General features: G+C 37.9%; 1 protein-coding gene across 1 annotated transcript in view; it reads right to left on the bottom strand.

Annotated features, from left to right (window-relative positions):
• Positions 1 to 14,532, bottom strand: part of LOC127880743 (uncharacterized) — an 87,519-nt gene that overhangs the window by 12,079 nt on the left and 60,908 nt on the right. Inside the window, exons 34-43 of the mRNA XM_052428111.1 lie at positions 14,006 to 14,286; positions 13,220 to 13,398; positions 11,111 to 11,262; positions 9,625 to 9,714; positions 8,053 to 8,252; positions 6,888 to 7,056; positions 5,768 to 5,918; positions 4,868 to 5,008; positions 2,442 to 2,684; positions 608 to 707 (exon numbers count right to left, since the gene is read on the bottom strand). Of these exons, the coding sequence (XP_052284071.1) occupies positions 608 to 707; positions 2,442 to 2,684; positions 4,868 to 5,008; positions 5,768 to 5,918; positions 6,888 to 7,056; positions 8,053 to 8,252; positions 9,625 to 9,714; positions 11,111 to 11,262; positions 13,220 to 13,398; positions 14,006 to 14,286 (1,706 nt within the window). The remainder of the gene's footprint in view (positions 1 to 607; positions 708 to 2,441; positions 2,685 to 4,867; positions 5,009 to 5,767; positions 5,919 to 6,887; positions 7,057 to 8,052; positions 8,253 to 9,624; positions 9,715 to 11,110; positions 11,263 to 13,219; positions 13,399 to 14,005; positions 14,287 to 14,532) is intronic.

The following is a 14,532-nucleotide window of genomic DNA, read 5'->3' on the forward strand; positions in this document are numbered from 1 at the left end:
TGTTTACATGAACTCTAACCAAGATCAATAGATATTTAACCTACACTTAATCATGTCACTTTTATCATTCCCTAATATTATCACATTAACTTACTCATATTAAGCACACATTTATTACCTTCAATGACATGTACTCTTCCCACGATCATTTCAAATTTACTGTTCCAATAATAAGTTCACATTAACCGCCGCTATGATTAGTTCAAATTTACTCTTCCCATGATCCCTTTACATTTACTCTTCCTATGATCAGTTCAAATTTACTGTTGACATGACCAGTTCACATTAACCACACCTATGATCAGTTCACATTTACTCTTCCCATGATCAGTTCACATTAACCACACCTATAATCAGTTCACATTTACTCTTCCCATGATCAGTTCACAGTATCCACAGATATGATCAGATGACATTTACTGTTCCCGTAATCAGTTCACATTAACCCCAGTTATGTACAGTTCACATTTACTCTTCCCATAATCAGTTAATATTTACCCAGGCAATGATCAGTTCACACTTACTCTTCCAGTGATCCATTCACATTTGCTTTTCACATAATCAGTTCACATTAACCCTAACCATTATCCGTTCACATTGTGCTTACCCATGATCAAATCATGACCCTGATTGGCCAGTTGGCACTGCACCTCAACCAGTATGTTCTGCTGCGTGGTCTTCAACTGGTCTCTCAGCTGCTTTACCTCCTACAATGATGTTTAAGTGTGAACAACTGGTATCTCAGCTGCTTTATCTCCTATAATGATGTTTAAGTGTGAACAAATGTGTCTTGTTCTGAGAAAACTGGGCTTAATTCATGTGCGTAAAGTGTCGTCCCAGATTAGCCTGTGCAGTCCGCACAGGCTAATCAGGGACGACACTTTCCGCTTTAATGGTATAGTTTCAAGGAAGTCCCTCCTTACCGAAAATCAAGTTTAGGCGGAAAGTGTCGTTCCTGATTAGCCTGTGCGAACCGCACAGGCTAATCTGGGACGACACTTTACGCACATGTATTATGCCCAATTTTATCAGAACAAGACACAATTGAGCCTCCTTTTGAAAAAACTGGGCTAAATGCATGTGCGTTAAGTGTCGTCCCAGATTAGCCTGTGCACCAGAACAGGCTAATCTCGAGCAACACTTTTCGCTGTATTTGAATTTTTCACAACTAATCTGGAACAAGACTTTACACACATGCATTAAACCCTCTTTTCTCAAAAGAAACCTTTAGTACTCTTTATCAGGACTTGAACATCTCTTTTGCAGGCTTTTTTTATAATTAGTTAAATAATTTTATAAAATTTAACATGCATAAACAGTTTATTTAAATACCTTGCTTGTTATGTTGTCTTACAATATTTAAGGCATATTTATTACTTTGTTGTGTGAATAATCAACACAAAAATTAATCGTCTTTATGAATTAGATGTTTCTGTATAGTATAATGGTTTTAAATGGCTTCAATAATGCGTTCATCTTCTAAACTAGATTTAACACATTTTGATAAAATATAGAATATTATGGTTATATGTTCTTAAAACAACAGCAAAATAATTTATGGCTCGTAATTTCAGCATATGAGCCGCGTTCTGAAAAAACTTGGCATAATGCATGTGCGTTCAGTATCATCCCAGATTAGCCTGTGCAGTCTGCACAGGCTAATCAGGGACAACACTTTCCGCCTAAACTTGATTTTCGGTAAGGAGGGACTTCCTTGAAACAAAAAATATTATAAAAGCGGAAAGTGTCGTCCCTGACTGCACTGCGGACTGCACAAGCTAATCTGGGATGACACATTAAGCCCAGTTTTCTCAGAACGCGACTCATATGTGCTTTTTAAACAAAAACGTGACAACTATTTAATGTAAAGTCAACAATGCATTTTACGGAATGCCTACTGTGCTGAAGCCAGCCTAGTGTTAAACTGTTTGACTTTAAAAGTTATTCAGCTACTAGTATGATAAAGAAAGAGACAACACTTGTAGTGAATATGAGCCAAATCATAGGAAAATGGGTCTTATGCCATATGCAGCCAGCATAGCTCAGGACCAGCCTGTGCAAATTGTGCAGTCTAGTCATAAGATACGTGGTCCGCTGTTAAGTCATGCAAGATTAAGTGAACTCATTAGCGGCCAGGATAGCTCTTTACCAGTCTTCAAGGATGCGCAGGCTGGTCTGGAGCTACGCTTACCGCAAATGGCTTCATACTCATTTTTGCATGATGTGAGTCAAGCAGTTTCTTGTTTTTAAATGTTCAATACAGTGTGTATTGGAGGCAGAAAATTTACAAATATATAATTATTTGATAAACATTTATATTTGATACAATATTTTATTAAAATTTTAATATATTTTATAAAATATTTTATAAACATTTTAATATATTTTATAAAATATTTTATAAACATTTTAATTTATTTTATAAACATCTTCAGCCTGACCTGTTCCCTCTGATAGAGGTTCTGATGGCAGGCCCGAAGCAGGTTCTCATAAAACATTGTGTAGCTCTCAAAGTTATTCTTCTCTCGGGCCATCACATCCCGCGCCAGATCTGCCAGGCACGTGTCCAGGTGTTTACGTGAGAAAGTCACATGGTCATCTTTCTCCTCGCAATTATTCATCAGCTTCTCGTAGAAGGACTCGGTCATGTGGGGCTTCAAGATCGTGAAACTTTCTTTCATCACCTGAAATTTTTATTACTGTAAAATCATCTATATATGTGTCTTGTTCTGAGAAAATTGGGCTTAATGCATGTACATGAGTGTAGTTTCATAATAGCCTGTGCAGTCCATACAGGCTAATCAGGGACAACACTTTCCGATTTTATGGTATTTTTGGTTAAGGGAAGTCCCTCCTTACCGAAAATCAAGTTTAGGCGGAAAGTGTTGTCCCTGATTAGCCTGTGCGGACTGCACAGGCTAATCTGGGACGACACTTTACGCACATACATTATGCCCAGTTTTCTCAGAACTTGACTCATATATACTACTCAAAATTTGCTAAGGATCAATTTTGGATTACGTTCATTTTAAATTGTTATTTTGCAGGTTTTGATATTAGAATGTGTGTTTTTGATTTTATTTTTATGTATTGATTTATCATTGTTGCGTGACGCTGGCTGAAAATAGCTAAGGGTGATCTTCAAATTACACATAATATAAAAAATGATCCTTAGCAAATTTTGAATAGTATATTTGTCTGCATGATATTTCAGGGTTATACAAAAAATGACTCTTTTTTTCTTAGATAATTCAGTGTGTTTTTTTTCACCATTTTGGGAATGGGGCCGGGACCCTTTGGATTGGGAAAAATTGCAGCGTTTTGACCAAAATTGATATTTGTGTTGTCGTTTTTTTATTAACAAATGCTTCAAAAATGAGAATTAAAGTGTTTTGAATATTAAATTTAATTAAGTTTAACTTGTAAAGCTGGATGGGAGATTAACTAAATGTTGTTAAATTTGTATTTTTATTTTTTTAAACCTTCAATTACCCCGGTAGGAATTAAAGGTCCCATTTTGGAAAAATATACTTTTTTACATTGGGAAAGGGGCCGGATACCGGCCCCAATTTAAAACAACAAAAAAACAATGACTATTAAATTAGTGGATTTCAGAATTTTGTGAAACAAATTGTATGTTGCTCATTTTCTGACGTGTTTGTGTTACATTAGTGGACTGGTCAACCCAGAAAATCAATAACAATCAATGTCAAACAAATAATAATGTTTTTACAGTATTCCAATTTTTATCTATTGCAAAGCACTGTGGATGTTTATGTTCATATAGATTTAATTATTGGATGCTATAGAGTGTATATGTTTGAACACAACAATAATAGTGCTTATGCTTTCAATATCTTGACTTTGAATATTTATTTTAAACAATTTTACTATTAATTTAAATTAAATTAGATTTATAAATAATCTAGAATTTAAGATACATGTTTATATGTTTGCAATATTTCACATAAAAATAAACAGTTAACATCTTAAATTTCACATAAAATCCGCCAACATCTGCAGCACTCTACCAAAAATACATCAATAACTTAACCCTTCACCCCTCAGATACACATTTTGACCCATTTGCAGTCCCTTAGAAAATCAAATTAGGGGCCTTTCTTAATAGATTCAGGTTTCTAAGACTTACTTTCCTACTCTAAGATACTGATAAGCAGCAAACAGCATAAAACCTGAACAAACTGCAAGTTACTCACAGGCTGTTCTGGTTTTATGCTGGTTGCATATAGCACAAAGCCATCTTCAATTTGCTGCTAAGTGGAATAGGGTTAAGTCCATCAACATCCCCCAATACCGGTTTTACCCCATACTGGTCTAACCCCATACCAGTCAGCCCCCATACCAGTCTACCCCCCATACCGGTCTAAACACATATCGATCAACACACCATACAGGTCTAACCTCCATACCAGTCTAAACCCATACTGGTCTTACCCCATACCGGTCTAAACCCATACCGGTCTAACCCCATACCAGTCTAAACCCATACCAGTCTAAACCCATACATGTCTAACCCCATACTGACCTACCCCCATACCAGTGTACCCCCCATACTGGTCTACACTCCATACCGGTCTACACTGCAAACCAGTCTACACTCCATACTAGTCTAACCCCCACACTGGTCTAACCCAATACCAGTCTACCCTCCATACCGGTCTAACACCATACCAGTCTACACTCCATACCAGTCTACCGTCCATAGGAGTCTAATCCCAAACAAGTCTTACCCCTCCATACCGGTCTACCCCCATACTGGTCAAACCCCCATACCGGTCTAACCCTATACCAGTCTAAACCCCATACCAGTTCCACCCCAAAACTGGTTTACCCTCCCCCCCCATACCGGTCTCTTCCATAGGTCTGTGGGCAGCGCAGTCTCCTCCACCCGACCCCTCTCTGCCAACACCAGGGTCAACTCCTTGGACATCTTTTTACGCAGCTCCATGATCATGTGGCACTCATGGTTTTCAAACAGGCGTACAAGCTGATAAAACATATATCAAAGTTTATATAGTTAGACAGGAGCCCACAAGTGCATAGACCATAAAATTTGTGCTAATACTTAAAAATGTGTGTTGGGACCCTAAAATTTGTGCTGGAAATCTAAATTTGGTGCTGGTACTCTAACATTTGTGCTAGGACCATAAAAATGTGTGCTGAGACTAACAAATTTGTGCTGATTCTCTACAATTTGTGCTGAGACTCTCTTATTTGTGCTGGGACTCTCAAATTTGTGCTGGGACTTCTTAAATTTTGTGGAAGATCATATGTCATGTGTACAAGAAGTATAAGAAGGAATGATGGCCACTGTGGTGGAAATGTTAGTTAACAACCATGTCAAGTGGGTTGTGCATGAGTAATAAAAGCAATAAATGATTGTATGAGTCAGAAATTGTACATTGATTTAAAAAAAAAAACATTAAAAATGTGAAAAGAATACTGACATGCCTTTTCACATGTCAGTGGACAAAGTTTAAGGAGCGTAGTCTACAGTTTACCTTAACAACAAGTTAAGAGCTATACTAATCAAATATGCAGCCAATAAAAATATTTTATTTTATAAATATAGACATTGTGTATTCCTATTAAATGAGTAAACACTTAATACACTCCACTTAATATTTCCATATTGTTGTGTGCTTTTTAATAAAAAGTTCACCATTTTCTAACATGCATGTTCAGTTGTTGGAGTTACAAATACAGCATGCTAATAAAGTGAAATTGATAAAAGCATAAATCTCACCTGTTTAGCCCTCACTTCAATCTCTGATGCTCCTCTGGGCATGACAAGGGGGTCTGTTTCCAAGGCGATGCCCTCGTACATTTCACCTTGACCCAATCGCCTAGCAACGCTTTGTAACACGGGTAACAGCACTTCTGTCTTGTATACTTTACTGTGTAATTAAACATAAATTTTTTGTAATTTCAGATTGGGAAATATGTATGGCTTCTAGAGTATTCACAATCTTTTCAGTTAATTTGACCTCATGACCAACGTTTTGGCCACATCTGACCTAGTTTCAGAGTCTGCCAATATAACAGAACAGAACAGACAGTTTATTAAGACTTATACATAAGTACATCGTCTTTAATGCATATATATTATAAATAAAGTAATATCAATGGGACAAAAGTTCTGACACAAGTTCATGAAGATTGGACAATAAATGTGGCCTCTAGAAACTTCACAAGCTTTTTCTTAAATTTGACCTAGTGACCTAGTTTATGACCCCATTGACCCAGTTTCAAACTCGTCCAAGATATGGCCTCTTGAGTGTTCAAAAACTTTTCTTTTAATTAGACCAAGTTACCAAGTTTTTAATATAACATGGCCTAGTTTAAAACTCAGCAGAGATTTCATTTGGACAAAAGTTCTGACCAAGTTTAATGAAGAGTTTACAATAAATGTGATCTCTAGAGTGTGTGTTCATACCATTTTTTTCCATTTCACCTAGTTACCCAGCTTCAACTTGGCTGTGATATCATTGGGACAAATGTTCTGACCAAGTTTCATGAAGAGTGAACAAGAAATGTGGCTTTTAGAGTGTTAACAAGGCAAATGTTGATGACGCACCAAAAGACAAAGGCAATCACAAAAGCTCACCAAAAGCAAGTTGAGCTCAGGTGAGCTTTAAATAGTCTATCTTAAATAACTAAATTATAGTTTACACATATCAACTTCTGGTAATAACCCTTTACCACTTAGATACACACTTAGATAACAACTGTGTTCTTACCAGAAGTTCCTGTACATGGACTTAACAACTGTGTTCTTACCAGAAGTTTCTGTACATAGAAAAAACAACAGTTACTGTGTTCTTACCAGAAGTTCATGTACATGGACTTAACAACTGTGTTCTTACCAGAAGTTCCTGTACATGGACATGCTCTCAATGGCCTGGACTCCCAGCCTCCTGCGTCCCCAGTCGGCCTTCAGCAGTTCCAGGCACTTCCACAGCATCAGGAAGAACTTCAGCAGCTTATACGACTTCAATGGCTCCTGGGTGCGGGACAAACTGACGCTTGCAGTTGCTGCCAAGGGAGGTAACAAATTGCCATCTTTCCATGTTTTAAGTTACATGAAAAAATATTAAAAACTTTAAAAGTTATTGCAGGATCCAGATAACCACCATTTTCAGCAGTATGTCTAGTCTATTTGTTGCCATAGCAACCAGAATTTTTTACGTAGAAAAAAAATGAAATGACGTGCATAATGTCAATATTGCCATCTTTCCATGTTTCAAGTTTCATGAAAAAATATAAAGAACTTTAAAAGTAATCGCAGGATCCAGAAAAACCACCATTTTCAGCAGTATTTCTAGTCTATTTGTTGCCATAGCAACCATAATTTTTGACGTAGGAACGAAATGAAATGACGTGCATAATGTCCATATTGCCATCTATCCATGTTCCAAGTTTCATGAAAAAATATATAAAGAACTTTTAAAGTTATCGCAGAATCCAGAAAAGTGTGACGGACGGACGGACGCAGACAAAACCATAAGTCCCCTCTGGTGAAACTGGTAGGGGACTAAAAACTTTTTCGGGTTGATTTGAAAGATTGTTTGCGTTTGAGACTATGTAATTACTAGTACTTTATCGAAAATTAGAACACCAACAAAAACTAACTGATCATAATGAATAGCTATATATCAATATTGACAACTGTTCAATAACAAATTAAAGAAAAAAAGATTTAAAAAAAAAGTAAATGTGTGTTTGTATTTTTAAGTACATGAGGTCTTTCAGTGCCTAAGGCTGCATTTAGTGGGGACCCTAAGTGTGTCTTAGCACTCCTATAAAATTAACTGACCTGACTCAGAAATTTGGTGTGAATTTTGAATCAAAGCTGCAATTTCCAGCTATTAAGTTGTTATTGAAAAAGTTTCGATTTCGGTGTTGTCTTGGGTTGTGGGTATCAGTCACAGGATTTAACCCGGGTTGCCTAGGTGAGAAGCGCAAGTACAAACTACTGCGCTAGCCAGACAGCCAAAGAATTAGTTTATGACTGACTAATTAAGAACTTACCCTGCTTAGAAGCACTGTGGGGCAATTTTTTCACATCAATGGTTCTGACACTGGCTGAGCGCACTTTGCGTTCCTTAAGCTTGTCTGGTTCACCACTTGTGGCTGAGTGCTCAGTTAGGAGGGATATATCCTGGAAACCAGTCTGTAGGACATCCTCCATGAGGAGAGTCACACCCAGTATCTCACCATTGGCAACATGCCTGCAAAGTGGGATGGTGAAACAAAATAAAATATTAATTTGTTAACCTATTTAGTTAAGCTTGATTGCATAGAAACGCTTATTAAAATGCTCTTGAGTACATTTCCTGGTTAGAACCAGTAGTTGGTGTCGTTTAAGAGGCACAAAGTATGCTTCCAAGCCTGGGATCAAACCCACATCCTACCATTCCTTAGGCGGACACAATATCCACAAAGCCACGGATCTTAACTAGAATGAGGCTATCCAATATATTTGCGTTTAATTTGTAAAAATGTTACTTGCTAACAATATTTTGTCGTCATAGCTAAACTGATTTAAAGTTGTTTGCTGCAAATTGCACCAAGGAAGAATGAGTAAATCAACACTGTAGTTATAATTAAACATTGAACAACTGCTTTATTGACAGCATATAAGCCCACAAACCATTAGAGTTCATAAAAAAGCTCTTGAGTCTATTTCCTGGTTAGAACCAGTAGTTGGTGTCGTTTGAGAGGCACAAAGTATGCTCCCACACCTGGGATCAAACCCACGTCCTACCATTCCCTAGGCGGACACAATATCCACAAAGCCACGGATCTTAACTAGAATGAGGCTATCCAATATATTTGCGTTTAATTTGTAAAAATGTTACTTGCTAACAATATTTTGTCGTCATAGCTAAACTGATTTAAAGTTGTTTGCTGCAAATTGCACCAAGGAAGAATGAGTAAATCAACACTGTAGTTATAATTAAACATTGAACAACTGCTTTATTGACAGCATATAAGCCCACAAACCATTAGAGTTCATAAAAAAGCTCTTGAGTCTATTTCCTGGTTAGAACCAGTAGTTGGTGTCGTTTGAGAGGCACAAAGTATGCTCCCACACCTGGGATCAAACCCATGACCTACTATTCCCTTGGCGGAACAATATCCACAAAGCCACGGATCTTAACTAGAATGAGGCTATCTAATGCATTTGCGTTACAGTTGTAAATATGTTACTTGCTAACAAATTTTTGTCATTATAGCTTACTGCACTTTAATAAAAATTTGAGCCGACTCTGATATCTTTGTCCAAAATAAATTAAAGTACACAAATATTAAGCAAGTTAACATTTCATTTGATCATAAACGCACGTTGAAAATGAGCTGCAGTATGCAAAAGTTGTTCTTATGTATATGCAGGGATTTCAACTAATGACATCATGAAACCTATCAAGTGGACAATATAGCTCCTAGACTGCGCAATTACACAGGCTAGTTTAATGTAACATTAGCAGCATATGGCATACAACCCATTTTTGCATGAGGCTGCTCAAATTATCAATCGATAAAGATTAATCTATTCAATAAACCTGAACTTCATCTTAAGAGCAGTAGGTTGGTGTTTACCTGTCAACATCCTTCAGTCCAGCTAGGCAGAGCTGTATGTAGTTCTCAATGGCATGCCACTGCCAGAACATGGTGGGGTAGGGGCCATTACTGAAAAAATGTGGTAAAACAGAACTAGGAAACATGGTTGTAAAACAGAACTAGGAAACATGGTGGTAAAACAGAACTAGGAAACATGGTGGTAAAACAGAACTAGAAAACAAGTTGGTAAATAAGAACTAGGAAACATGGTGGCAAAACAGAACTAGAAAACATGGAGGCAAGACAGGACTCGGAGACAAGGGGGTAATGTACTGAGAAACATGGGGTTAAAAAAGAACTAGAAAACGTGGGAATAATGTACTAGGAAACATGGTTGTAAAACAGAACTGGAAAGCATGGTGGTAAAACAAAACTAGAAAACATGAGATAATGTACTAGGAAATATGGTGGTAAAACAGAACTAGGAAACATGGTTGTAAAACAGAACTAAGGAAACATGGTGGTACAACAGAACTAGCAAACATGGTGGTAAAAAAGAACTAGAAAACATGGGGTACTAAAACAGAACTAGGAAACATAATGGTAAAACAGAACTAGAAAACATGGGTGTTAAACAGAACTAGAAAACATCGAGGCAAGACAGGACTTGGGGATAATGGAGTATACTGAGAAACATGTAAAACATGATTTAAAACAGAACTTAGAAACAGAGGGTAATAAACAAGGAAACAGGGGAGTAGTGTACAAGGAAACAGGGGGGTACAACAGAACAAGTTAACAGGTGATAAAAAACAGGACTCGGAAAAAGGGGGTAAAATACTGTGAAACAGGGGGGATAAATAAGAACTAGGAAACAGGGGGTAAACAGAACTTGGAAACAGGGGAGTAAACAAAACTAGGAAACATGGTGAAAATGTACTGTGAAAGAATAGGTACTGAACTAGGAAACACAAATGGTTCACAGAGTATCTGATGAAGGACTACGAACAGTACTGATAGTATTAAAATAAAGTATGCAATTTCAAACTAAAAGAACACTCAACAAAGTTATTGCACATAACAAAGGGATTAGAGACTTTGCCATTGTGTATACCATTAAATAATTTAAACATTGAAAGTACTGCGTAACAGAACTAGGAAACAATGGGGTACTATAAACGAGGAAACAGGTGGTAAAACAGAACTAGGAAACAGAGGGGTAAAACAGAACTAGAAAACAGGGGGTAAACCAGGGCTATGAAACAGGGGTTTACTGTACTGTGAAACATAGAAGGTACACAAAGTATCTGATGAAGGACTACCGTAATGAATTCACTTATACATTTAAATAAAGTATAAACTTGCAAACAAAAAGAAAAAATAAAGAGTGATTGCAAAGATGAAGTGATTAGAGACATTGTCATCTTGTGTTATCAAATAATTTAAAGAATGAGGATACTGCATAACTGATGCCTATTATACATGGGAGCATCCTCAATTCAAGAATATACAGCACTCAACTTACACTCCACTGAAGGATCGGACAGGAAAGAGCTCCCTAGCTGAAAGATCCCGGGGTTCAAGGGGTTCAGGGACTTGGAAGTACGTAGAGAACACAGACGGACGCTGGACATTGCTCAGAGCTGGCAGGGCATGATGTATGTTGTTGACAATGGACTGAAAATAGAACGCAATATTTGAGTCGCGTTCTGAGAAAACTGGGCATAATGCATGTGCGTAAAGTGTCATCCCAGATTAGCCTGTGCAGTCTGCACAGGCTAATCAGGGACGACACTTTCCGCTTTTATGACATTTTTCGTTTAAATGAAGTCTCTTCTTAGCAAGAATCAAGTTTAGGCGGAAAGTATCGTCCCTGATTAGCCTGTGTAGACTGCACAGGCTAATCTGGGATGACACTTTACGCACATGCATTATGCCCAGTTTTCTCAGAACGCGACTCATTTTACCATACTTTATTAGACGTCTACATGGTATATATAGATTGGTAATAGATGATTATTGACTAATATTGTTAATCTTAAAAACAGAAGGAATGTCAAACTTGTATAAATACTTTATGTGACATAGTTAAAATATGTTAGTCTGTGTGTGTTTCTTTTATTTTTGTAGAAGAATTATTTAAACATAAAGATTTTTGATACACATTATAAATATGTATTCTAGTCAACTTAATTCAAATACATAGTGAATCATACTCAAGTCGTAAAATTTAATGAACCTTGTTCTCGGAAAACTTAATGCATTTGCCACAAGTGCCATTCCAGATTTGCCTTTAAAGTCCACACAGGCTAATGTGGTCAATAATCCACTTTTATGGATTTTTTTGTTCAAAGGAAGTTCTTTTTAACAAAATCCAGTTAAGACAGAAAGTGTCATCCCTGATTAGCCTGTGCTGACTGCACAGGCTGATCTGGGACATTTTATCTTACATGCATTAACCCCAGTTTTCCCAGAACGTGGCTCAAATGGAGCCCCATGTTTTTCTGAAACAACCCAGACCAAAACCACTGAAACTACCTTGTAAGCCTGTACATGGCCACTACCTTGTAAGCCTATACACTACATTGTAAGCCTATACACTACCTTGTATGCCTGTACACTACATTGTAAGCCTGTACACTACCTTGTAAGCCTATACACTACATTGTAAGCCTATACACTACCTTGTAAGCCTGTACATGGCCACTACCTTGTAAGCCTATACACTACATTGTAAGCCTATACACTACCTTGTAAGCCTGTACACTACCTTGTAAGCCCATACACTACATTGTAAGCCTACACACTACCTTGTAAGCCTATACACTACATTGTAAGCCTATACACTACCTTGTAAGCCTGTACACTACCTTGTAAGCCTGTACACTACCTTGTAAGACTATACACTACATTGTAAGCCTATACACTACCTTGTAAGCATGTACACTACCTTGTAAGCCTGTACACTACCTTGTGAGCCTATACACTACCTTGTAAGCCTATACACTACCTTGTAAGCCTGAACACTACCTTGTAAGCCTATACAATACATTGTAAGCCTATAAACTACATTTTAAATCTGTACACTACCTTGTATGCCTATACACTACCTTGTAAGCCTGTGCATAGCCACTACCTTGTAAGCCTATACACTACCTTGTAAGCAAGTACATAGCCACTACCTTGTAAGCTTATACACTACCTTGTAAGCCTGTACAATACATTGTAAGCCTGTACACTACCTTGCAAGCCTGTACACTACCTTGTAAGCCAGTACACTACCTTGTTAGCTTGTACATAGCAACTACCTTGTAAGCCTATACACTACCTTGTAAGCCTGTACACTACCTTGTTAGCCCATACACTACATTGTAAGAAAGTACACTACCTTGTAAGCCTATACACTACATTGTAAGCCTGTACACTACCTTGTTAGCCAGTACACTACCTTGTTAGCATATACACTACATTGTAAGCCTGTACACTGCCTTGTAAGCTTGTACATTGTCTTGTAAGCCTATACACTACCTTGTAAGTCTGTACATTGCCTTGTAAGCCTGTTCACTACCTTGTAAGCCTGTACACTACCTTGTAAGCCTGTACATTGCCACTACCTTGTAAGCCTACACCATACCTTGTAAGCCTGTACATTGCCCGTGGAGAGGAAGGTGTCGGCCATGCAGTGTCTCACGGCAGTGTCGAGTTCCAGGAACATGACGTCCCGTCTGAGGGCCATGAACTCTGACACCTGATGTGGGTCTGTGGAGTGCGGCAGATTGTCGATCTGCTTCTGAATCTCACGCAACTCCGCGCCTAAAAGCGTAGTGGAAAATTTATGTACTAAAAATAATTTAGGAAATGTGTTTAATTGAGCTGCGTTCTGGAAAAAATGGGCTAAATGCATGAACGTGAAGTGTCGTTCCAATAAGTCATTTTGGACAAGAAAACCTTATTCATATTTACATTTATGCTTAAACTGTCACAGCATGAGACAGAAGCACACAAACATAAAAATATTTCATTAACAAAATTTTTGCTGGAAAAAGCAACTATGATTAAAATATCACCCAAAGATTGAACGAGTCTAAAAGAAAATTAGGGTGGGGAGTTTGGAGACACCCAAAGTCTTTAAATAATACATTTTTGAAACTTACACTATGATTTAAATCATAAGTTTAGTTTAAACCTATTTAGTTTAGCTCGAAGGCATCAAAGGCCTTGGGCTTATTTAAACGCTCTTGAGTTCATTTCCTGGGTAGAACCAGTTCTTGATGTCTTTGGGGAGAGATCTAAAGGATGTTTCCACAGTGGGGATCGAATCAGTGACCTCCCGGTCACTAGGATACCTTATCCATTTCCACACTGCAACCTGGATTGAAAGCCCACAGCATGCTACAGCACAGCATGTGACAGTACTCACCGACTCCTTCCGTGCCTCCCCAGTCGGCGGACACGAACTCCATCTTTCTAGAGCCAAGTCGAGCATGGGAGCTGCCGAGTCTCGAGTGGGCGCACAGGTACTGGAGCATGTCATGCAGGGCGGAGACTATCAGCAGGCAGTAGGTCAGCGCCCTCACGCAGTGCTCATCGTCGAGGGTCTTGAACATGATCAGGGTCTCAGTGTGGTGGGGTATAAACCAGATGTTGAGGACGTGCTTCCCGTCTGGCGACAGTACGCGCCGCGGTCTCTTGCGCATTTGTCTGCAAATGGGTCTTGTGTTAATCAACACCACAATGTTAAGAAAAAGCTAGGGTACTCTGCACTGCCTATGTCCTTTATCAATATATGAAGTTGTATTTTTTCCATTTAAGGGCCTTTTCACGTTTTGGTAAATTGACAAAATTAAAAAAAAGATGTTTCAGTTTTGCAAATTGTCTTTTTAACTTTTTACTTGTTTACTTTTTTTTCTTTCTTCAATTATATTCTTGTTTCCTACTGGAGCTTTT

Source organism: Dreissena polymorpha, chromosome 5, assembly GCF_020536995.1.
Source record: "Dreissena polymorpha isolate Duluth1 chromosome 5, UMN_Dpol_1.0, whole genome shotgun sequence".
Lineage (NCBI taxonomy): Eukaryota > Metazoa > Mollusca > Bivalvia > Myida > Dreissenidae > Dreissena > Dreissena polymorpha.